The sequence below is a fragment of the Carassius gibelio genome, chromosome B21 (genome assembly GCF_023724105.1).
Source record: "Carassius gibelio isolate Cgi1373 ecotype wild population from Czech Republic chromosome B21, carGib1.2-hapl.c, whole genome shotgun sequence".
NCBI classification, from domain to species: Eukaryota; Metazoa; Chordata; class Actinopteri; order Cypriniformes; family Cyprinidae; genus Carassius; species Carassius gibelio.
This window is the reverse complement of record NC_068416.1, coordinates 25957565-25982177: the sequence shown is the minus strand read 5'-3', so window position 1 is coordinate 25982177 and position 24613 is coordinate 25957565. Positions and strand designations below refer to the sequence as shown.

General features: G+C 35.4%; 2 protein-coding genes across 3 annotated transcripts in view; both read right to left on the bottom strand.

Moving 5' to 3' along the window:
- Positions 1–19653, bottom strand: part of dym (dymeclin) — a 67943-nt gene extending 48290 nt beyond the window's left edge. Inside the window, exons 1-8 of one of the 2 annotated variants that reach the window (XM_052588652.1) lie at positions 19442–19653; positions 17880–18075; positions 15424–15476; positions 15075–15168; positions 12891–13024; positions 11932–12004; positions 7286–7411; positions 4776–4915 (exon numbers count right to left, since the gene is read on the bottom strand). In XM_052588652.1, coding sequence (XP_052444612.1) covers positions 4776–4915; positions 7286–7411; positions 11932–12004; positions 12891–13024; positions 15075–15168; positions 15424–15476; positions 17880–18019 — 760 coding nt within the window. In that variant the 5' untranslated portion in view covers positions 18020–18075; positions 19442–19653. The remainder of the gene's footprint in view (positions 1–4775; positions 4916–7285; positions 7412–11931; positions 12005–12890; positions 13025–15074; positions 15169–15423; positions 15477–17879; positions 18076–19441) is intronic. The other variant, XM_052588651.1, reaches the window with a different exon arrangement.
- A 3010-nt stretch (positions 19654–22663) lies between these two features.
- The window catches only part of LOC127986403 (phospholipid-transporting ATPase IC), a 34592-nt gene continuing 32642 nt past the window's right edge, over positions 22664–24613 (bottom strand). Inside the window, exon 28 of the mRNA XM_052588643.1 lies at positions 22664–24559. Coding sequence (XP_052444603.1) covers positions 24329–24559 — 231 coding nt within the window. The 3' untranslated portion in view covers positions 22664–24328. The remainder of the gene's footprint in view (positions 24560–24613) is intronic.

The window sequence follows — 24613 nt, the reverse complement described above, 5'->3', positions numbered from 1 at the left end:
AAGTGTGTGTGATTTGTCTTAACTCTCCTTTGTTTCTGCACTGCAGATGCTCTGGGGGTCTCAGTGTGTGTGTGTGTGTCCTGGGGTTGTTATTGTGGGCTGTGTTAACAGAGCTGCAGATAAATTAAGACATCATGGCTGCCATCCAGCAGAGCTGAGCACACACACACACACACACACACACACACACAGAGGGGTTTTCCATGCCACTAACACTGTCAGTACATAAACAGGCGGCTGAGGGTGACAAATGCTGCTGCTAACTTCCACACACACACACACACACACACACACACACACACACACACGTCTATGTCCTCCTGTAAAAGTCCCTGTGGATCTGTGAGCATGTCCACTGACTCCATTCAAACTCAGGAGCGTCTGCTGTATTACTCATAATAAATAAAGTCTGAGGGACACATCAGATCCAGAGACAGAGTCTGAATCAGACAGCAGAAATCATGGAAGTGTGTTGTCTTCAAGAGACACACAGGCTACTGTAATTTCACATCTTGTGTTGTTCCAGAAGTAAAAATGCCATTAAAAAACTCCCACAGAGCTAATTCTGTAGCAATAACAATGGATATGGGGTTACAATATTCTGCTCAATCTTTGGTCAATTCACTGGACACAATCTCAAAAAAAAATTAAGAAATATTGATATTTTCCTAAAAAAGCAGTTGTTGACATGAAGGCCGATCTCTAGATGAGTGAAGAGGAAAAGAGTTTATTCATGCAAAACCACCAGTCAGATGAAACACAGGGTGGGACAGTGTGTGTGTGTGTGTGTGTGTGTGTGTGTGTGTGTGTGTGTGTGTGTTCTAGGTGGTTGCTTACTAGTCTGAGTCAATGTACCTGAAAATGGAATGAGTTATCAGTAATAATAGCCCAAAAGGCATTTTCTTTTTCTCTGTCATCCTCTACTCCTATCCTTCACCATCTCTCTCTCTCTCTCTCTCTCTCTCTCTGTTGCTGTAGTCTGAGCTGAGACGACACTAATCCTGAACACAGACACAGTGACGGCCTTGAGACTTAAACCGCTCAAACACACAATAGCAGGATTCTGTTAGTGCCAGACGCAAGTTTAATAACTATTAAACCAATGTAATGCTGAAGTATTAAAGGAGCTGTTATTCACACAGATCGAACGCACAAAACATCCGAATATTGACGATACACCATAGTATCACACCATAATGTACAGTAACTGTTTTAAATTAGGAATCTCATCTATCTAAACTATGGTTTACATTAAAAAATATTAACGATTATTAATTATATTTTAAAAGTGAATCTCCTTAGTAAGTCATAAGAAGCATTGTATTGTGACATTTTTAATAATGTAATATTAATAGTGATTATCTTCTCGAATACTCAGTTTAATGAAATTAAAATAAACAACTAAATCATGAAACAAATAAACATTTTAAAAATGTAATAAAAAAACTAATTACACAAAGCAGGATTTTTGCCTTTTTAAGATGAAAAATATTAAATAAAAAAATTAATTAAATAATGTATTATAATAAGAGAAAAAAATTAAAAAATAGCAAAATATCTGGTAAACATGAGCAGACACCATATGTAATGAGAACGGTAGTAAACGGTCATAATATATATATATATATATATTTTTTTTTTTTTTTTGTACATCACAGCAGGATTTGTTGCCTTTTATAAATGAAAAAATATAAAAGAAAAAATAAAATAAAAATAAGAGCATCTGAGAATTTGGATTTTTTTTATTATTATTATTAAAATGCCTTGTAAAAGACCAGACGCAGTATGTAATGAGAATTACTGGTGAACTGTCATGAAAATAATGCAAACTTATGATCCTAAAAGGCTTTACTTTCTTATGCAAAGCATAATGTCATTTCTATTTTTCATTGGATTTTGGTGTGAAATGGGATCTGAAGATGTTTTGGTGAGATCCACCATATGTGGTCCGTCTCAGAGAGGAAAAAGAAGAGAAGTAAAAGATTACAGACGATCATAAGAGACATTCAGTAGCCCAGCCCAGAGACTCCCATCGGCTCAGAGAAACATCAACACGCCAGCGTCACACACACATCACCACCCTGATTTATGAAGCACAAGTGTTTCCCAGGGAGCACCACTCTCCAAAAACTATCCTTTAGCTCTTTCTTGGGTGGCTTGGTGTGACGTCGCTCTCAAACTAGCAAATATGCATGAACATGAATCGTTTTATCCATTTCACTGTTCAAATGACCAGATAAGCACAACTTTATTTCCTGTGTTGACGGATTTCCTATTAAAACAGGAAGTTTGGATAAAGAGACATGGACTGGACTGGAGGCCAAAAAACTGCTTGACCTTCAACGTTTCCCACAATAATAAATTTTGAATTATTGTTTTTTGTATTGAATTGATAGCATGAATGCACTGTAAGTCCCATTGGATAAAAAGCTGCTAAATGAATTAATTTAATTTATTTTAATATATATATATATATATATAGACAGAATGAGGTTATCCATCACAATCCTGTTTCTAGAGCAACTCAAATTTATCAAAAAGACCCTAAGCTGTTTCTCAGACAACAGCGGGCACATTTATAACCACGAGCGAATGAAACGTCACTGAAAGTATCGTAAACGGTTAAGTCGAGCTAACATTAATGTGATCCAGAAGGCTTTCCGGCACGTGTAATTCCAGAGTGACGAATCGCGGCGTCTAATCCTGCCTGAATCTTTCCAACCCACAGCAGCGGAAACAGGATCAGGCCCAGAATTCCTGCTGTGGCTGATGGGACTGACACACAGGGCTTGTGTCTCCATTTAGCCGTCAGACAATGAAGACACACTGTCTGGACTCCACACACACATTGGGACATCATCCTGGCACTGACTCACAGCTGTTAACAAGCTCATTCTGTATCTCTCGGCCAGTCGGGTGTCAGTCGATGATACATGAAGTTCTAGACTCTAATCACACTTCTGACTAACCGTCTCGGTCACAGTGAAAGACAATCAACAGAAACACAGATATGAGCACTTTCAAATGAGATCGGAATAATTTACTAGACCTCAGGTTAGTTTGCATTTATTTCAGCAGTGGTGCGAATAGTTTCAGTTTACTTTTTATTTCAAGCTCTGGTCTTCTTGTTTTTCTAGTTTCAGTTTAGTTGGCAAATAGTTTTTATTTCATTTTTAAATGGTAATAACATGTTATTATAATTTGTATTAACATCAATTTGAGTTCTAAACTATTTTGATATTTCAGACATTTGAAAAGCAGCACATAAATAAACAAATACAAAATAATACAATATCCAATACTATACATTCATACATGTGTGTATATAAATATATATAAATTATTTTATTTTTTTCAAATTCAATTCAAGTTTAATAATTTTTTTAAATAGGTTTTAATTTATTATATATATATATTTTTTTTTTAAGTTTAATTCCAAATTCAATTCAAGTAAAAAAAAAAAAAAAAAAAAAAAAAAAGATTAAATAGGTTTTAATTTTTTTTCTTTTATTATTATTATTTTATATTTAATATTTATTTTGTATTTTTTTCTAATATTCTTTGACTTGACGGGATGATGACCAACATGGAGTTCAGACAAAATTAAAACAATTTCTTTTTATTATTTAACTTAAATTCAAAACTATAACCAAGTGAAACTAGAAAAAAAGAAAAAAACATAGCCTGAAGACAATACATAATTACTGGAATGAATAACAAAAATCGAAACAAAAACTAGATTATAAACTCAAAATGATACTTACTCTGGATAGCTCAATCACTTCAAAAACAACTTTCACTTTTATTATTAAACAGACGATTTAGCTTTTTTTTTTTTTTTTTTTGGTTTCATTTCAGTTTTTGCATTTATGATGTTAAAAAACATTTTTGTTCATCAGTAGTTTAGTATGTGCTTATTCATGAAACACAATAACAAATTGTTTGTAAAACCATTCTTATTCGACAAATTACGTGGAAACCAGAAAATCATTCCGTTCATGTTTCTTGAATGATACCCCCCTAAAAAGTACAAATGAATTTGTTCACAATCGAGTGTGTGTCTATAGGTCAGTATGTCACAGTGAGATGTGAATGTGTGTCTGGTGACGGACAGTCTGTGTGTGTGATGGACACTGGTCTGAATTCAGTGCACACAATGAAGAGCGTGTAACTCAATATTAAGTAAATGATCAAGCCAAGAATTGAGTTCACACAATGAAACGTTTGTGTGTACTTCTGCTGACACGTCTGAGCGAGCCAGACGCCAAACAGACAGACAGACACAACTGTCAATATCACCCTAAGCAAACACTCATATGCCCTGGGTTTTGTTCCTGACTGGCCTGTCAAACAAAAGCAAGTTTAAAAAAAAACAGAAAAACTTTATCAGAGTGATAAAAGGCCAAGCTGAACAAAATGGGCATGTGAATCAGGTGCATGTGGGGATTTTCACATGCAAATTCAGGAGAAACTGGACTGAAGGGTTTATTTACAACCAAAACAAATATTATTATCTGAAAGAGTAATCTGACCCCGTTCAACCCTTACAGACCCGGATAATCACCTTACATCACGGGCATCGTTTAAGCAAATAAGACCGCTGAGCCATAACCAACAAACACCAGATCATCAAGAGCCAGTGTGTGAAGTTCAATGTTTATATACACCACTGAAGGAATAGTGAAACCCCAAAATGAATCTTTTCATTGTATCAGTTGATTTAGATCTGGATGGTTTGTTCAAATCTGGTAAAAAAGCTCTAGAATTAAACTCACTGGCGACTCCTGATGCGAGTCCGTACAGCAGGCCTCCTCCGTCTGACTGCGTCTGCAACACATGTGTGGCAGCAGGACATTTCTCCTGTCTGATGAAGTTATACAGCAGCGTCTTCACCAGACGACTCGTCAGAGACAGACTACAGACAGAGAGGGACAATGAGCAAACCGTCAATATTCAACCAACTGTAGTGCTTTTGTTACGGTTTACAAGTTTAGTATTTAGTATTGTTATATTTGAAAAAATGCTGAAATAAAATAATTATAAATATTAAATGGACCCTAGCCTAAAGAATTTTACTTAACTATAACTAAAAAAAAATAGATTTAGAACATTAATAAAAGTGGCATGAAACAACTTTAATTTGAAGTACTAAAATTAATAATTTTAATAATAAAAAATTTATGAAATTAATAAAAAATACTTAAAAAAAAAAAAAAAAAAAAAAAGTACAAAAGTACTTAATAAAACGTATAATACTAAAGTAATAAAGTTCAAAATATTAATTCTACAATAATAGCATATAAATAACACTAAAATATCTTTCTTGCAGCCACTTTTGCATGCTATAATGTTATAAATTTAATGCTAAGTAAGTCGCTGTCATTCTTTTTAGTGCAAACACACCTCTTTTCTATGTAAATTTATTTGTACACTTATTAAAGGTTGAATGATTTTGCCGATACTTATATCTAGGTTGGACCACACCAGCCAATACCGATTAATTAACCAATGGATACGATTCAAATGGATACTAAATACTGCTTTATTAACAAAAACGGTACCGAACCATACTAGCAGTAGTTCTAGTAATAATAATAATAGTTGAAATTAACACACTCTAACTAGGAACAATACTTTCATTAATCTTAATGTACTCTTATTTTAAAGTGTTACCATTTAATTTCAACAGTCATGCTTAAAGATGCACATCTTTAAATATATACACAAAAGCCATAGCATAACAATTATAATTCTATATTATAGCTCTATGATTAAAGCACAAAGACTTTATTAGAGCCACAGAAAGACAACCTTTTAGCTGAAAACGCACAATTCACAATTCACTACTGTGTAGTATCGGAAAAACTAACTGAAAACTATCGGCATGGATTTTGGTGTTAACCGATAATTCCAGCAATCAACTATCGGTGCCGATTAATCGGCAAAATCAAAACATCATTCAACCTCCAATGCTTATTCCCGAAGTCAGAAAACAGGCAGTAAACAGAATTTGTATTTAAAATACATGTTTGTATATATTTTATAGTAATCACGGGAGCAAAAATTAATGAAATGATGTTCAAATGATAAAGTTTGTTCAAAAGTAAATAAATAATAGCGTGTCTATTTACACTAACTCTTATCACATCCGAAAGGCATTTATTTTCAATAAAAATGAAGGGAATAAAGTATTGGGTAGGGTTAGCGTAAGGGCAGGGAGGGTTTTATTGTCCCAATAAGGTTGCATCCATTTAATAAAAATGATAATTTACACTCAGTACGTTATTACTGCATACTGTTTCATAATGCACTACAATACTGTGCCTCTATTTTAAATAAGTAGTATAAGAAAATACGGCTATTCTTATATAGTGTAAATAGAATCTATCGCTATTGACACAGTGTAAATAGCATAGGAAAATCGCTAAGAAAATTATTATTCAAGTATTTTCACTTTTCTCACTTTTGACATTTAAAATAGCCGACTGTGTATTGATTAGATCACAGGAGCATAGGAAAACTATTTGAAAATAAAATAAGAGAGCAACATTATTATTATATTATTAGATTTAAAACTAATGCTAAATTTAGCGTTAGCATCTCTTGGACCCCTAGAATAAGACATAACATGAAAATTAGGAACATGGCAATGCCTGCATTTTTGGTTTCTAGAAATTGATGGAATGATGCATCATCACTGTTCATTTCACAAAGGTGCTCTGTGTCCCTAGACGTCTTTGTTTTTATGTACTTGCGTAGAGTCTGTCTCAGTCCTGAAGACACCGGTGAGGTTTGACGAGTGTTCGTTAACGGCCTCAGTCGTGCAAGCTCAGCTGCAGTGCTGAAGAGCTAACGAGGGAACTTTAAAAGCTCAGTATCACTGGTGCGATGCAAACGAGCCCTCCGGGTGAACTCAAGCAAAGCTCCAGACGAGAGCATCTGGTGAATTAATGAACACGCTCATTTGCATATGAAATGGCAGCGCTTGGCAGTCGTCCTTCTGTTAATGCCGGTCAGGGGGCCACAATATCACACTGGGACAAACTTCAGAAGAATAAAACACTGCGGTAGGCAACAACTTTTCACTTGTATTGGCTCTGGTTCTCAAGTTGGGAAGTTTATGATGCATCGCTGGAACTCTGAAACTATTAGATTCATCTATTCAGGTGTGTCGAGTGTCTTACCATTAGTTTAATTATGACTCTTTTATTTGATCGACTATAAAGTTCATTACATGTAGAGGTTAAAACTATAGGGATGTTCAAATCCAACTTTTTTTTCTCACCATCGTCCTCTGGTCAGGTAGCCGTAAATAAGCCCCTCCCTCAGAACCTCCTTGTGGAAGAGCTGATAGGACAACAGCACCAGAAGGATGGTGACAGCTTCAAACAGGATGTTGTAGGTGATGTCACTATGAAAACGGACACATGACAATCATCAATACAGATGTTTATGTAAATGAGGCAGTTTCTGCGGTGCTATGCACTGATTTTACCATGGTCAAGAGCGTTTTGACTTTTATAGGTCTGTAAAAGACAAAGATGTATAATAAATAATATGTGATAATATATTCAAGTGAATATTACTGAAACAATTCACAATTCAATCAAAAACAAAAAATAAAACAAAAAATAAAATAAACCAAAACAAGATAAAAGCAAAAATAAAAAACATAGGAAAAAAATAAAAATAAAACAACAAAACCCTAAAAAAGATGAAAAGCTATTTTTAAATAATTAAAAAAAAAACAATTATAGTAAAAAATATATAATAATAAAAGCATTTTAAAAGCATTCAAATGAAACATGACCATTCAAAGGTTATACATTGTGGCATCATTTTCTAAGTGAAATAAAAAAAATTGAAATTTGACCTAGACTAACAGATCGTATTATTATATAATCACATTAACAACATAACGAACTCAATGCCCCCGCTCATTCTCCAAACACACACACACACACACACAACATCAATAGAACAATCTCTTTTTCTTTCTATTGTCCCTCATTTCCTTCCTTCAGATTTTTCACTTCACTTCCACTTCCCAGTTCTGTGATGTCACTTGGCATGATTCCCTTTTACTTTTTAGACACACACACACACACACACACACACACACACACGCACACGCACACACACACACACACACACACTTTATTGCTGGATTCTGTTTTGCAACACAGAGCAACCAAACTCCACAAACTGGGCTTAGCAACACATTAAATCATAACCAATACTATTATGTCCAATTTTATTGTAATGCTTTGAATTGTTTTGATCATCAAGATCAACTTATTACAAGACAAGTTTGCAATATGCAAGAAAATAAAGGTGCACTACAAAAAAGTGCAACACAGTAAGGGCTTTCAGATGATCTTGAGTTGGACTTGACTCGGTTCAGATGGGCGTTTTCATGTCGAAAATATGGACTCTTCGAGAGAAAATCAGCAGAATTCTGAGTAATTGACTTAAAGTCAAATGTGCTCAACTGGGATGACTTTACTACAAAATATTTAATAAACACACTATGAATAATGGGTCTTCCAGTTCTGCAGAAATCTGTGTGCGCAGATTCCATGTTGGCCTTTTTTAATTAAAAATGCAAATTATTTCAACAGAATTTAGCAGTTTCATAATTTCACCTATGACATTTGTGAAATTATTGTAACGGCCTCGGCTCTCACATATTTGGTCAAGTTTTGAATGTTGTCAAATGACAGGCATGCATCTCCAAAAAAAATTTTTTTTACCAGCATTGAAAATAACATGATTAGTCACCATAACAGAATTTATCAACACAAAACCGTTCCATCTGTGATAAAAAGTGTTTTGTTAAAAGTTAATGTTTTTTTTTCCATTAGAAGGAGATGAAATGCTAAATTGTGAGCCTTAGATTTCAGTCACATGGACTTAGTTCATCCTTTCACTGTGCATGCATGCAGCTAAACATTATCTTCTGTGTTTTACAGTAGAGAGAGGGTCACACAGGTTTAGAACGACACGTAAATGGTTTCTGGTTGGTCAGAAATAATAATCGTGCACAGTATAAACGCTCTACCGTACTGTAACTCTGCAGCTATTTTATTTCTTGTTTTGATCTGTGTGGTAATTTGAGCTCCGTTTCACAATATCCTTCACAACAGCACGATAAGAATCCTGTCTCCAGCTCCAGAATCACTCACAAACACGTAGTTACCAGCGAGCCGGGGCTCTGAATGTGACCCGCGCCTGACTTCTCTCAGTCAGCACGTAGCAAGGAAACGAGACAAACGGCCACAAAAACAGACACGGGACAACAACAGCAGACTGAACTTACACATGTGAGCCAGCAAAAAGTCCAGGCTTTATTTCAAACGCTTACGTGACGTTCCTCACTTTCTCCGTTAGTTCTCAAGGCTTTCTGATGTGCAAACTCAAGCCTCTTTATTGGTCAAGATCATCTGTATGCTCTTTTTTTATATATATATAATCTATACTTTTTGAAGATAACTTCTATTGCTTTCAGGAAACTTTGAAACAATATTGTAACAAACACAAATATTCAATAAATAATTACATTTGCGTCAATCTCACACAAATCTCAGACATATCCAGGTCATATTTCGCCGCAAAATGTACAGAAAATGGTTTATTCCTGTTAATAAATAAATAAAAGTTTATTAATTAATTAATTATGCATGATACAGTGTAGAAAACTAAATAATTGTACACTTTTTAATGATTAAATAAATTAAATATAAACGTAAATGGGATATAAATATTAAAATATATGAAATCAAATATTAAAATAAATATAATATAAAATGTGAATATGAAATAAGTGATGAATAATTGCAAAAACATGACCTAAAAAATCTGATGACATTATTATTATTATTTCAAATTTGAAATCTAAATTTCAATTTTGTCTCTGCATATGCAAATGTTGTCTGACATCACTTAATTTGGTTATTTTTGAAGGTAATATCTGGAATATTAATTGATCCAGGAGTGTAAAGACACGCTAGATTTGAACCTTTATGTCCTGCGTATTTGGACCGACTGCACTAACTGCTCGACTCGATAAAAAAAACAATCTTGATGGGTTTTTATTGTTGGAATAGTATGCACTTATGAAACATGCTTAATGAGATCACAAGTGTTTATTAATAAGGTAAACAGTGTCAATTTAACTGATGAGATTCACATTCACACACACCCATCAACATTTTTTTTCAACATAAGCATTGCACAACTCATCTGTCTCTAATAGGGTTTTCGTTATAGACTGGGTGGAACACAAGGACACAGATTGACATTGATGAGAGCTGATAAATCAATCCGTCCTTTAAATACATAAAAACACTAGAACTACTCAGAAGGAGAGCTGAATGATGCAGAACTCCTGTGCGCTGTGTGTGTGTGTGTGTGTGTGTGGAGGGGCGTCACTCAATAAATCTTGGCTTCATGCATGAAGGTGTCCTCCACTCAGGTGTGTAAATGACAGCGGGTCACACAGAGGTCTGACGAGACACATGGGCGCTCAGGGAGCGCCAACTTTCACAAAACGGAAAGGGAGTGTGGAAAATATGCATGTTTATGTTTTTTCCCACGAGTAAAACCTTATTTTAAAGAGAGATATCACCCAAAAAATAAAAGTTGCTAAAAATGTACTCCAAGATGTAGATGAGTTTGAGTTTTCATTAGATTTGGAGAAATTCCATCACTTGTTCACTAATGAATGGGTGCCGTCAGAATGAGAGTCCAAACAGCTGATAAAAACATCACAATCATCCACAAGTAATTCACACCACTCCAGTCCAGCAGTGAAGTCAGATGCTAGAGGTGCTCCGATCACGATCGGCCGATCGTTAATGCGCATCTCGTCAGTAAAGCCGGTTCTCTAATCAGCTGTTAATTCTATCAGGTGCGGGTTTTCACATAGAGCAGCTGTTACTACACAGAGTCGTTGTTAACGGAGAAGATGCGCCAAAAAACGCTGAAAATGAAGTGGATTTGCGCATCTTCTCTATTAACAACGGCTCTGTGTAGTAACAGCTGCTCTATGTGAAATCACGCACCTGATGGAATTAACAGCTGATTAGAGAACCGGCTTTACTGACGAGATGCGCATAACGATCGGCCGATCAGATGCTGTGTGTTTGTAAGAAACAAATACATAATCAAGGTATTTTAACTTTAAACCATTGCTTCTGGCCAAAATATAAATCCATAATCCATAATAATGCTTCCTCCGGTGAAACAGTCCATCCCATGTTGTCTCTCACATCGAAATCCACCCATTTGCATGGTTTCATCTTGTAAATGGTGTTTGATCTGTGCAGATTTCTCTTCTGATTCAGACTAGACTTTATCACTGGAGAAACAGTTTAAAGTTAAAAACATTTTACTGATGGATTTGTTTCTAACGAACATGTAGCTTTTTGCTTTGCAAGCCATTATCTGATGGATTGGACTGGTGTGGATTGTGATGTTTTTATCAGCTGTTTGGACTCTCATTCTGACGGCACCCATTCACTGCAGAGCATCCATTGGTGAGAAAGTGATGCAATGCTACATTTCTCCAAATCTGATGAAGAAACAAACTCATCTTGAATGGCCTGAGGGTGAGCACATTTTTATTTCGGAGTTAAACTAGCTCGCATCATGTGGGGAAGACGCTAAGTTGTTTATAATTATTCTCAAAAGTTATAAACAGTCCTACATTGAACTTCATGGACAAATGTTTGAAAATATATCAGTGTGTAAATGACAGTGACACCTCGTTGTTTGAGTCAGAGTTGACCTTCACAGGCTGTACGTGAAAGAATCGTCACATATCACGACAATAACACACACACACACACACACCTCCCTCTCACACTGAGACATACTTTATCACTTAGACTTCACAAGACAGAGAAATCCAGAACAATGTCCAGTACTCACAGAAGCGGCACCTCGACGATGAGATGCACCAAATTACAGACCAGCTCCTCCAGAAGATCCTCACAGATGGAGTCTGTAAACACACCTCAGTCCTCAGTCATGGAAATACTGTCTATGAGAAGTTACTTTAGGTATGACGCTCATTCTGATTGGTCAGACATGACACACCTGAGGAGTGTGACTGAGAAGCTGTCAGGATTGACAGCTCTAGTGCTGAAAAAGCTCTATTATTTGTGCTTTTTGGGCTTTATTATTGAGAAGTATAATTGAGAGAAGACACTGGAAGAGGAAAAACATCAGGACATAAACCTAGGCGCACATGTCTTCCTCTGACCTTCAACACACTAACTTTATCTTCTTTTGTCACTGGAAGTGTGTGTCAGGGTTATTATCATTAACTAAAACTACTGTATAATTACAACATTTTAATTCATTACAATAAAGCTGAAAAATAAAATTGAAAAATTAGAAAACCAGCTTAAAATAAACAAAAAATGTAAATTTACTACAAATAAAAGCAAACTGAACTAAAAAATTAAACTTAATTAAACTTAAATGAATAACAATATATATATTTTTTAAACTACAAAAGAACAACAAAATTACTAAAAATGAAATTTAAATTAAAAACGGATTTTGTTGATTAAAAATATTAATTAAAACTATCATCCAAAATAAAATATGAAAAATATTAAAATGGCACTGATGTGTGTGAGCTTTCTTAATGGAAACTTAACTAAATAATACAACCAGAAACAAAGATGAATAAATTCTTTAAACATATCTATTACTCATTGTTAGCCCATGTAAAGTGTGACCAAAACAACTACAGAAGTCTACAGATTCTCAAGGTGTGTGTGTGTGTACCAGTTCAACTATATTTATAAGGTCCAAATATAATAAAACCTGTAAAAACGGACATGTGAGGACAAAGGAATTGATTTGTGTGTTTGTGATACCGTAGGTTCCCGGCGGCCTCTCCTGGTAGGAGAACTGTAAGTGCAGCTCTTCTTCATTCATCTCCCTGATGAAGACCTTCAGCAAACAGCGCACCAGGAACAAAGCATTATGGGCCTGCCAGATGAACAACTGACTGGAGAGAGAAAGAGTGTGTCACAGAGGTTTACTGAGCTCCAGCAGCCTTACACACACACACACACACACACACACAAGGACTTCACCCTGCTTAACAAAAACTATAAACTTTATTTAATGCTACTTTGTCAGTCATATATAAATGCAATGGATACGATTTTTGCACAAAAAAAACATAAAAATTCACTGCATGGTTTATTATAGTTTATTATTATCATCTATTTGATTTTATTAAAACTACATTAAAATTGCTTAGAAAAGCATAAATTTGTTCATTTATTAATTTATTCCATTAAAATGGCTAGCCAGGAATTTAATTATCATTTTATGCCATATGAGCATCAAAAGCTATATTAATTATCTAAAATAATAGGATCTTAATGAAAATACTTCAGTGAATACATATATATACATATATACACACACACACACACATATATATATATTTTTTTTTTTTTTTTTTTTACATAAATAAGTATTTGTTTGTCAAATTGTTATTTAATAAAAATTCTAATATTTTCCCAGTAGAAACATTTTTTATAATGTCTATCGATGCACTGAGTAAAACCATTTCCTAGAAATATAGTAGGACACTGATAAATATGCTTTACAGTCAAGGAACAACTACACATACAGGCAAGTCTTATCAATAAATATACAGCACTACTGGTAAGACCAATTCTACTGGAGCAATATTCAACTACTTAAAATATGAGATTCAAACCATTTCGATTTATTGATGACAAAATATATAAATCCGCTAATTGTGTATTAAAAAACATTTCATTTACGTATGCATTGCATTAGGTTTATTAGTTCATGTTAAGACTGAGCAATCCAAATGGTTGGAAATTTTGTATGCAATTCAAATAGATAAATCTTAATTTTAGGCCTTGGTATTTTTTGGAGTGCATCAGCTGAGTGATGAGAACAGATCATAAATATTCTCTCAGGCTGACGCTGTCGGGGCGCTGGGTCACTCCCTGCTCTGGATTTCTGCTTCAGCAACACTGAAGTGTGTGTGTGTGTGTGTGACGCCGTGGGATGCACCGCTGCTATTCCCATGGGAAAATCATATCAGAAAACATCCTAAAGCTATAGGGACTAGTGAATGTCATGGAGAGAGAGTGGGAAAATATGCATCTAAAGAATATGTTTCACAAAATCTCACAGACTTTCTGAGAAACACAGACAAATCTCAATAGCCGCTTTCACACACAAAACCCATTATATTTACATCAAATTGTGATGTATCAAATTGATTCACTTTTATAGTGAATATATATTAAGATGCAACAGGATGTATATGCACCGCTATCAGGGTGATTACTGAGAATTACAACAAACTCATTCAAAAAAGCCACTTGAAATTAAATAGGTTGAAAAATATTAAAGAAAAAAATTATAATATGAAGAAAAAAAACTTGTTTTATTTCAGCTATTTACCAAAGAAGTGTTTTGTTATTTGTATTTAGTTTAACACGATGTACAAAACGTACTAAAACTATATAAACATAAAACAGGTGGAACTGAACTAAATGAGTAACTTCTGAATCAAATTTATAAACATAGAATGCACAAGTAAAAAAAAATTTGAATAAGCCAAATTGTTTTAAATATAACAGCATGGTTCTCAGAAGTAAAAGTTGTCATAATTGTGTAAACTTCAACAAAATATCACTTCTGTGTTCACGTTTGCCCCATCAGCAAATGAAAAAAAAATGATTGCATTTCTACGACTTTCCAAAAGAGGACAAAAAATATCCTGAGAGATTGATTAAGGTGGTCAGAAGAGCAGCTTTAACTAGTGTGCAAGATAATAAAACACAAAGCATGGTGTAAGAAATGAACAAGAACATTTGTACTAGATTTATACTGTTAATAACTGTGGAAACATCATTCATGGAGAAAAGGCTTCATTAGAATCATGTATGCTGTGAGAATCAGTATCGAGTACTCCAGATACCGTTTGTCTTCATATTATTCAGCTGTTATGAACATTTCAAAACTCTTATGTGCACACATTACTGAAGCTGTATCTCACTCACTCTTGGCATTCTGTGGAAATCTTCAGCTCTTTGGTTCTGCTGAGAAAAACCCTCACCAACGCCCCGAAGTTCCCGGACCTGGGGTTGTTCTGAACTATACGGGACACAGACAGATGATCACACACACCGAACATCGCTTCATGATAAAAGCTACTTAACTAGATCAACAGAATGATTCAAAACGGCTGGAACAATAAATGACACACAGCACTTGGGATGGCTAATCATTTGAATCATGTGGCTTCATGCGCACAGTCTGAAATTACAGCCCTTTATTCCACAAGACAGAGGCTTTGAAATCAGCGTACGGCTGTAATGAAACAGCAGTAAATGACACAAACACACATACTCAGAGTCTTAGCCAGCGGGACGACCGCCTCCTCCAGGAGTTTAGCATCAGCACTGCAAACACACACACAGAGATCATCAGCAGATGATCAAAACAGTTTACAGCTCATTTCACACGGTCAAGAGACGCTTTCACAAGCCATGCTCAATTAATAATAGATCAACTTAATAAACATCAAGTAAATCAGCTCATTGTTCTTACTCTAGGTTGCATGCATGCAAAATATAGGGCACAGATCAATTATTCAAAAGAAGTTACTTACTGCAATGAACTGAATAAATTTTAACAGGTTATGACAGATATGTCTGTATGATTTTTACTAGACGAGAAGGTCAAGACATCAGAAATCACCATTTTACAGTTTCACACAAAGACTTAATATTAGGCTGTTCAATCTGTTAAACAACATCTAATAGTTCCCAACAGTGAAAACATGGGAATTATGTGAAATGAGATGGATAAGTTGGATCATATCAGAGCAAACGCTGAATAATTGAGAGAGCTGCTGAACTAGTGTTTGTCTCCATCTGGTGTCCATCTCTCATAAATCACCTCCAGAAGATGAACCTGAGCTCAGGACATCAGCGCTCCAGACTTTCTCCACTCATTGTTTTCTCAAGCAACATTCATTGGTGTTTTTATGGAACCCGTTCAATTTCACTATACAAATAATAATGATAACGTCTTGTTACCGTTTTATTAATAATAATAACAGATTTTTAGTCAATTTTTAACATTAAACAAACTAATAAGGACATATATACAAATATAGAAATTATACTATTGCACTGCAAATTTATTTCAATATTAATATTCATGTCTTCCTTCATTTCTTTGCTTTCAAACTGTACCCTTAGAGTTTTTATTTTGGTGGAAAACAGCAGGGAGACATTTTTATTGATAAATTACAAATCTGATTACAATTTTGGGAAGATTTTCGGCACATTGCATTTTCAAATGCACTTTTGCTCGTGTGGATCAGCATTTAAAGCCCATCATTTGTGAATCTTCACCTACTGTAACTAGGGCTGGGCGATATGGAGCAAAAAATATATCTCGATATATTTTGCTATATCTCGATATACGATATATATCTCGATATCTTTACAGGAAAAATAACCCACAAAAAACTACTTCAAAAACAAATATGGCAAATATTACATGTTAAGGGGCCTATGAAACATTTTATTTTTTTCTTCACCATATGTTTTATTGTTACCTAATTCTGTGTTTTAGCATGTGCAATTATTTAAATGCATAAAAACAACTTAATTAGTTAAAAACAATTCTTAAAATAGCCTTATGTGAAATGTTTTTTTCCCTTCAGAAATTCTGTGTATTTACATTTTTCTGATTATCAAATGAAGGCATAAAACATTCATTTAATTTATCTTTTAATTATTAAACTTTATTTTTTGGTAAACAAAGGGGATTTACTATTAAAAATAAAACATGGGAGAAATGTTGTGTGATTATTCCTTATAAAATTATGTTCGTTTCATTTTAATAGTAGTAGTAGTGGGCTATCTACATTCTGCTGTACAATAGTAATAGATTTCTGTCAAATACTTTTATTTTGACGGGTTTACCTTCACAGTTCTGTGTATGTGATACCACAGTCTATGATGTGATATGAGCAAGTCTTACTCAAATCAAACGGTCAGAAGCTCATGAAGTGACTCTCAGTGCAGTTCTGGAGATGTTCCTCATGTGTTCACGTCTTTATTTAGAGAGAGGAAAGACAATGAAATCAGCGCGAGCGTTATGCGAGCTTCCGTGTTTAATGAATGAAGACGCGCTTCTGCTCCATTCGTTGACACAGACACGCAGAACATGCAGGATTCATATTTAAATAGACTTTTCCGGGTTAATATTTGCAGATATTAGTCCATTTCGCGATTTGATGTAAGTGCATGACCGACTTTTGATTAATTCATTTAAAATTTGACCAATTCCGTGACATTCCGCGTTAAACTGTAAATTCCATTTTTATGACTGGATTCCGTGATTCCGTCCGCGTTTCATTGGGCCCTACAGTAGACATCTGCCTGCCGTTCGCCATATAATGGAGCCAGTTGTCTTTTTTTTTTTTTTTTGACTAGTTCTCTACACGCGAGGTGAGAGGGGACAAAAGCAAGGAGGCGGGGGGCGAGCGAGCGGGGGCGAGCACAGCACAGGGAAGGCAAACAAGCAAAGTGGCGGAATCAGAATATAAACAATATATCGATATATACGATATGTCAAAATCCATATCGTGTTTAAAAAATATCTCGATATATTTTAAATATCGAGATATCGCCCACCCCTAACTGTAACTCATCAGAAACAACACAGATCACACACATGATCTATTTCCGAGGCAGAACAGAACATTTGGGCTGTAAGGTGACAAGGTTTCATCTGAATGAATGTGAGTGTATGGGACATCAGTGACGGGGGTCGGAGGAGCGCCTCACCTGCAGGTGGGACTGCTGAAGGTGAAGGAGATCAGCTGGTTCCAGAAGGGCTCGTTCTCGGAGATGGCGTCTGGACCAATCAGAGTGCGGATGCTCTGGCTCTCTGACAGGTCGCTCACCTGACTGGTGTTTGCACCCATCTCCTCCGGAAACAACCAGAGACTTCCTCAGAGCCTCATCATCAGCCGAGCAAAACCTGGAGGATCATGGGAGGAATACACTTTCATTAGTTTGACTAATGAGGCCTGTTTTTCAATCACCTAAAGCAAGAACATTTTAGGTTTCAAATAAACATTTAAATGTAGACCTGATTACACTAAACGCTTAAGTAAGAGTCAACACACATGACACGGAGCCCTATACACACCTCTTTGTTAAGCACACACACATTCTCTGATGTGGCTGCCATAAAACAGCTTTTGGTTTAACATCCTGCTTCATATTAAGTCTGTTCTGATCACAGAAGATGATGTGAACTCTCTCGACTTACAAGGAAGTTCATTTACATCTTCAGGTGAAAGCAGCTTTGTTACACACACACCTAAAGAAAGCTACTGATGTAGATCCATTCCATAATAATCATTTTCCAACCAATCAAATGACATTTACATTATGAAATCAAAGAAGCTAATTATCAGTGTAAGCCCCTAATCTGACAGAAAACATAAAAAATGCATACTTTGCATAAAGAAAATGTATTCAGGATATCGTTTCCCTTGACAATTAAGCACATTTTCATGCCAATTCTATTAACATAAAGCATCCAGCCAGATCTGAGTTACTTCTTTCTGGAAAGTAAATTGATTTACTGAAATATAAGTGTTTTTATTTGTTATTAAAATGAGTATAAAAGCAGCATAATACATGTTGTCGTTTTTATTTATAATATACCATTTCTACAGTTTCACAGTAAGAATTATTTCTGTTTTAGTATTAAATGACTGGTATAAAATTAACATATATTTATATGTATGTTTTTTTAACAGTAACAAGAGTCCATTTTTAGACATAAAACATGACCTATAGGTGAATAAAATTGTTTAAGTTCATGAAAGATTTTGTGGGACTCCCTCAAAGATGCACAAACAACCATGATGCAAAAAGGTGCAAAAAAACTTTTTTTATTAAATGTTATTGTAAACACAAAGACTGAAAACACAAAGTTTAGATAAGTAGGCAGTAAATACAAACACTCTAATTGTTACACTAATTATGATTTGACACAGTTATTAAAGATTGATTTATAATATGCACATCTAAATTCATTTAGCTTGTTTATTTATCTTAACAAGATTGAGCTTTCCTTCCAGAAACTGTCAAATTAACGTTAACGTTACTCACTTCACAGCTTTTATATCCATATTAACTACAATATGATTAAATATTCACTCTATATAACTATTTTTCGCTAGGCAACTGCCAGTGCAGAAGTTAATAAGTATCAGGATAGTTATACACCTAGCAACAATTAGCCTGCAGACTAGAGTGAATGGAGAAATCCATTGTAAACTTATTAGCTTACATGCTAACACAGTAGCATGCTAACGGTCATCAAAACTTACCTGATGAACGACAGATTTGACAGCGAGTCACAAAAGCAACTCGTGGTCCTCTATACAGGTGCCTATGTGTTCTCAGACGAATAAAAGTAAATGATTTGTAATTTGTGATGGTAGAAGTCCAGTAGAGCGTTTCTGACAGTGGAAGTTAAGGCTCTATTAGCTCTGCGTCTCCACGTCGCTACTGACGCTCGTGACGTCTCACCACTACGAGCACGCGCACAATAACGCTCCAATCAGACCGAGGCGGAGAATATGCTGAATGAATATTAATTAGAATTCAGTGCTTTAAATCGGCCGGTACGCACCGGTACTCAGTACCGCCACTTCAAAATATAGCTCTTGAGCATACCACCACCTCTCCGTGCGCCCAGAACGTGCTTTTGGCGTACCGGTACGTTCATTTGGACATCTGTTTTAATCCTTTGCCTGCACTGCCGCTTTTCAGAGCGCCCTTCACAATACACACTTCCTAATTCTTCCTAGTTCGGAGTATGGAGCATGAATCATTTGAACCAATTTGGGAGTTCGGAACGATCGTGAATCATTTGAGTCAGTCGGGAGTTCGGAGCGGCTTCATTGATCATTTGAATCAGTTCGCGAAATCGGAGCGGGTTCGCGAATCATTTGAGTCAGTTCGGGAGTTCGGAGCGGGTTCGCGAATCATATGAGTCATTTTGGGGATCGCAAATCATTTGAATCAGTTCGGGAGTTCGGATCGGCTTCGCGGATGATTTGAATCAATTCGAGAGTTCGGAGCGGGTTCCCGAATCATTTGAGTCAGTCTGGGAGTTCGAAGCGGGATCGCAAATCATTTGAGTCAGTTCAGGAGTTCGGAGCAGGCTGCAAAGAAGTCGACCGGAAGTTGAAGGCTGGGGGCTGCCATCTTGTAGCAGAACTTCAATTGCGTTAGCATTCCCATTGACTCCCATTCATTTTAGCTTCACTTTGACAGCGAATAACTTTACATCTGAGGCGTTTAAAGACTCCGTTTGTCCATTATTTATTTCTAAAGATACACAACAATGTATAAAGGGCTCCATTACGTTCTATGTTAAATTATGGCCCCGTATAAACAGTTTTTGAAAAAATAACTATTGCTTCATAACCACTCGGCTCTCTGTCGCATTACCGTACAGACAGGAGGAGAAGCTCGCAGGCAATTAACTTAATATGGCGTACTGGCGTTACATTTTAAAATACTATACAAAATAATTAATCAGAATACTTACTCCTGCTCACTCACAACAAAGAACTCCCTGCTCAAGCTCGCTGTCTCTGCAAGATTAACGATGGCAGTTTGCACACACAGCCACTAAGATTTACATCTGGCAGACAGGTTGCTGATGTCGTCAAGCTTCGTTTGAGTCTGCGCGTCAGAAACGGAAGTGCTAAAAAATGCAAAAAATTGGCTTCAATTGTCTCAATTGAGTTCCAATGGGGTCGCTGTGACCATTTCTTTTACTGTCTATGGTTCGGAGCGGGTTCGCGAATCATTTAGTTAGTTTGTGGATCGCAAATCATTTGAATCAATTCGGGAGTTCGGAGCGGCTTCGCGGATCATTTGAATCTATTCGAGAGTTCGTAGCGTGTTCGCAAATCATTTGAATCAGTTCGGGAGTTCGTAGTGGGTTTGCGAATCATTTGAGTCAGTTCGGGAGTTCAAAGCGGGTTCGCGGATCATTTGAGTCAGTTTGGTGATCACGAATCATTTGAATCAGTTCGGCAATTCGTAGCGGGTTCGCGAATTATTTGAGTCAGTTCGGGAGTTCAAAGCGGGTTCGCGAATCATTTGAGTCAGTTTGGGGATCGCAAATTATTTGAACCAGTTCGGGAGTTCGGAGCGTGATTCATTTGAGTCAGTTCGGGAGTTCGGAGCTGGTTCGCGAATCATTTGAGTCAGTTTGGAAGTTTGAATGCAGTAATGCAGTACGTAGCTCTTCCCTTATGAAAAGTAACCATGGTTTTATTATAGTAAAACTGTAGTAACCCATGGTTTTTTGGCGTGTTGACCACCATTTGTACAACCACAGATTTACTACAAATACCATGGTTAAACTATGGTTAATATAGCAAAACTGTGGTTATTTTGTGGTTACCATGGTTTAACTATAGAAACCATGGTTTTTTGGTTTTATTTGTAGTAAAACCATGGTTAATTTTCGTAAGGGTTTCTATGGGAATTTTTTCAAAATCCTTTTGCACATTTTAGTTATGTTCAGTAGTTCTTTCCTTGTCAAGCAAATCCACAAAATAATACAAGGATTTGTTATTAAGGTTGCCTGTTGAATGCTGTATATAAAAACCCTTGTTGTTACCTCAGGGGATGAGGAGGTCATCAAAAAAACATAAAATAATTTTTTTTTTTGGCTATAATAGAGTACCAGCACCTCTTTTGGGCCACTTAAAGCACTGATTGTATTATACATATAAACTCTCAGAACTTTTGTTAATGAACCAGATATGCTACAAACCGAGTTTGTTTCTTACTTTTGTAATGTATACTTTTATGTAACATTAAAAATAAAGTATGTAGATATAAAATTTCTTAAAAAATTAAGTCAGTAAGACATAAAAATAAAAAAAATCAACACTTTTATTCCGCAGGAAGGCATTAAATGAATCAAAAGTGACAGTAACAACATTTATTATATATATTTATCTTAATAATCTATAATAATGAAATAATCTTCTGAACTTTCTATTCAAAAATAAAATGTATATTTAGTATATCTTAAGTGTCTATCTAAATATCTAGTGTTATATATATATATAGTATAAATCATGTGCAATATTAAGATAAACATAACTATAAACAATGACACAAAGCCAAATGTTTTACTGTATTTTTGATAAAATATATGCAGATTTGGTGAGAATTTTTTTTAAAACAAATATAATACAAAAATGTACCTAAAATAAAAATGTTAAATATAGTGAAAAAAGATTCTTATGATCTATAGTTTTATATGCAGTAATAAATGTGTAAAATGTTTTTTTTCTTACATTAAACAATGACTTAAAATATATTTACATAGAAAACAGATAATTTTTTTTTAATTGTAATATTTCACGATATTACTGTTTTTACCATGTGTGTTTTTCAAAAACATAAATATAATCCATTATACCTAATTATATAGAAAAATAATATTCTTATGATTATGATTTATATGCAGTAACAATAAACAATGCAATTTGATTTTTGACAATGACACAAAATCAGACATTCTACATCTTACTCTTTATTTATAGACATTTGTGCAAAGTTTATTACCGTACATTACATACAGACAATCCATAGAGCCGTGCACAAGTAAATCTGTCAGACTGATATGGCTGGATAAAGCCTTTTCTGTTCATTCAACACACACATTTAGAACAACCAGTCTAATAAATAGCGTTTTCTCATTAATGATATCATAACATGGTAGATTATTAAAAACCTTGTAACAGTTCTCATGTAACTAGGGTTAAAATGAGAAAGATTCATCCACCTCCCAAGTCCCTGTACCAAAGTGCAAAGTCAATTCCATGACAGAAGAAAACAAATGGTCATTAAGGCTGTTCTTCTGCAGACAGATATTTCTGTCAGCAACTGATGGCAAGACGACCCATTTGACATGAGCTCACAGAAGAACGGTGAAATATTAAATCAGAGAAAACACCACAGCGAGTGCATTAAAATCATCTAGGACGCTCTAAGCCAGTTTTACGGGACGTACCCTTAAAAATTGAGCAAGAACCGTTTCTGCTGGCATTGGAGGTCTGGAGGAAGAGATGAGTTCAGAAGGATTTTTGTAAACATGAGTTTTTCATTCATTCTTTCACGGCTCATAATGAACATCGTCGAGTACGAGACACACACACCCTGCAAAGATTCAACCGTGAGGACGTTTCACCGTGAGGTTTGCTTGGACATTTTGGAAATCGAGATGATTATTCCTTACAGAGTTCACATTTAAACATAAACCTCTTTAAATGTAGAGAGGGGGAAAAATCTAATCAACGCTTTTCACTATACTGCAACGGTTTCTTAGCCTTGTTTTTCAATAGAATATATCAACATATTTCATTTGTAAAACTTTTTAAACTAAATATGTTTCAAACGTTCTGTGAAATTGATATCATGCTATTTTGTTTTTCAAATAAATGAATTTGCTTGAGGATCAAACCAGATGACTTTACTTGAGAAGCAACATTTTGTGATTTTACAGTTTTAAAATTACATTTAATTTTTTTTCATTTCAGTTTTTTCCTGGTTTTACGCAGTATTTATTTATTTATTTATAATAAATGTATTTTGTTTAAGGAAAAAAAAAACAGATTAATTGACACGAGAAGCAAAATTGCACAACATCAATTTTACAGATTGTTTTAAAATAAAGTAGAATTTTTCAAAGCCAGATTTTTCTGGTTTTAAGCATTATTTATTTATTTTATCTTAAAATAAGAAAAAGTGGTCAAAATAATGAGAAAAATAAACGCAACTCAAAATATATTTTCTCTGTGGATATATAGTGTTATCTTAAACGAAATATGTATCGCTTTAAGAAAGTTTCAATATTTGTAATGAAAAACAAGACAAAAACCCATCTGCAGTGTACAAAACCAGATTTAAATGGGCGGTGAGATTAGAAGCACACATTAACATACACTCTCTTTCGATCTGTGCAACAAAAAAAAAGGACAAAATTGTGACTCCAAAAAAAAAACCTGAGACAACATTAAAACCATTCCTGGTCAACGGTGAGTGTTTACTTGTACTTTCCCTTTAAAGCCCTTCGTCCCCATTTCCCATTGGCTCTTTCATTAGTCCCGCCCCTTTATTGACACTTGGCCTCTTCCTATTGGCCCGCTGCGGAGAGTAGTGAGTGTCTGGGGTTGGTTTCAGATGTTCTCGGCCTGAGGAGCCTCTCGTATGCTCTCTCTGAGCTCGGGCCGGACACGCGGCCGCTGGCGTATGCTGCGTCCCGACGCGATGAGGTCAGCGTAGCCGCGCGAGTGCGAGAAGGCGTACGCGGATCGACGGGAGCGACCGCCGCGCTGGAACGTCGGCTTCCTCTTCTTCCTCTCCTCTTCCTCATCCTCCTGCTCGTACTTCTTCCTGTTCCTCTGGACCTGCAGGAAGAAGAACGAGAGGCTGTAACGTCTCTGCATGTGTTGTAGTGAACT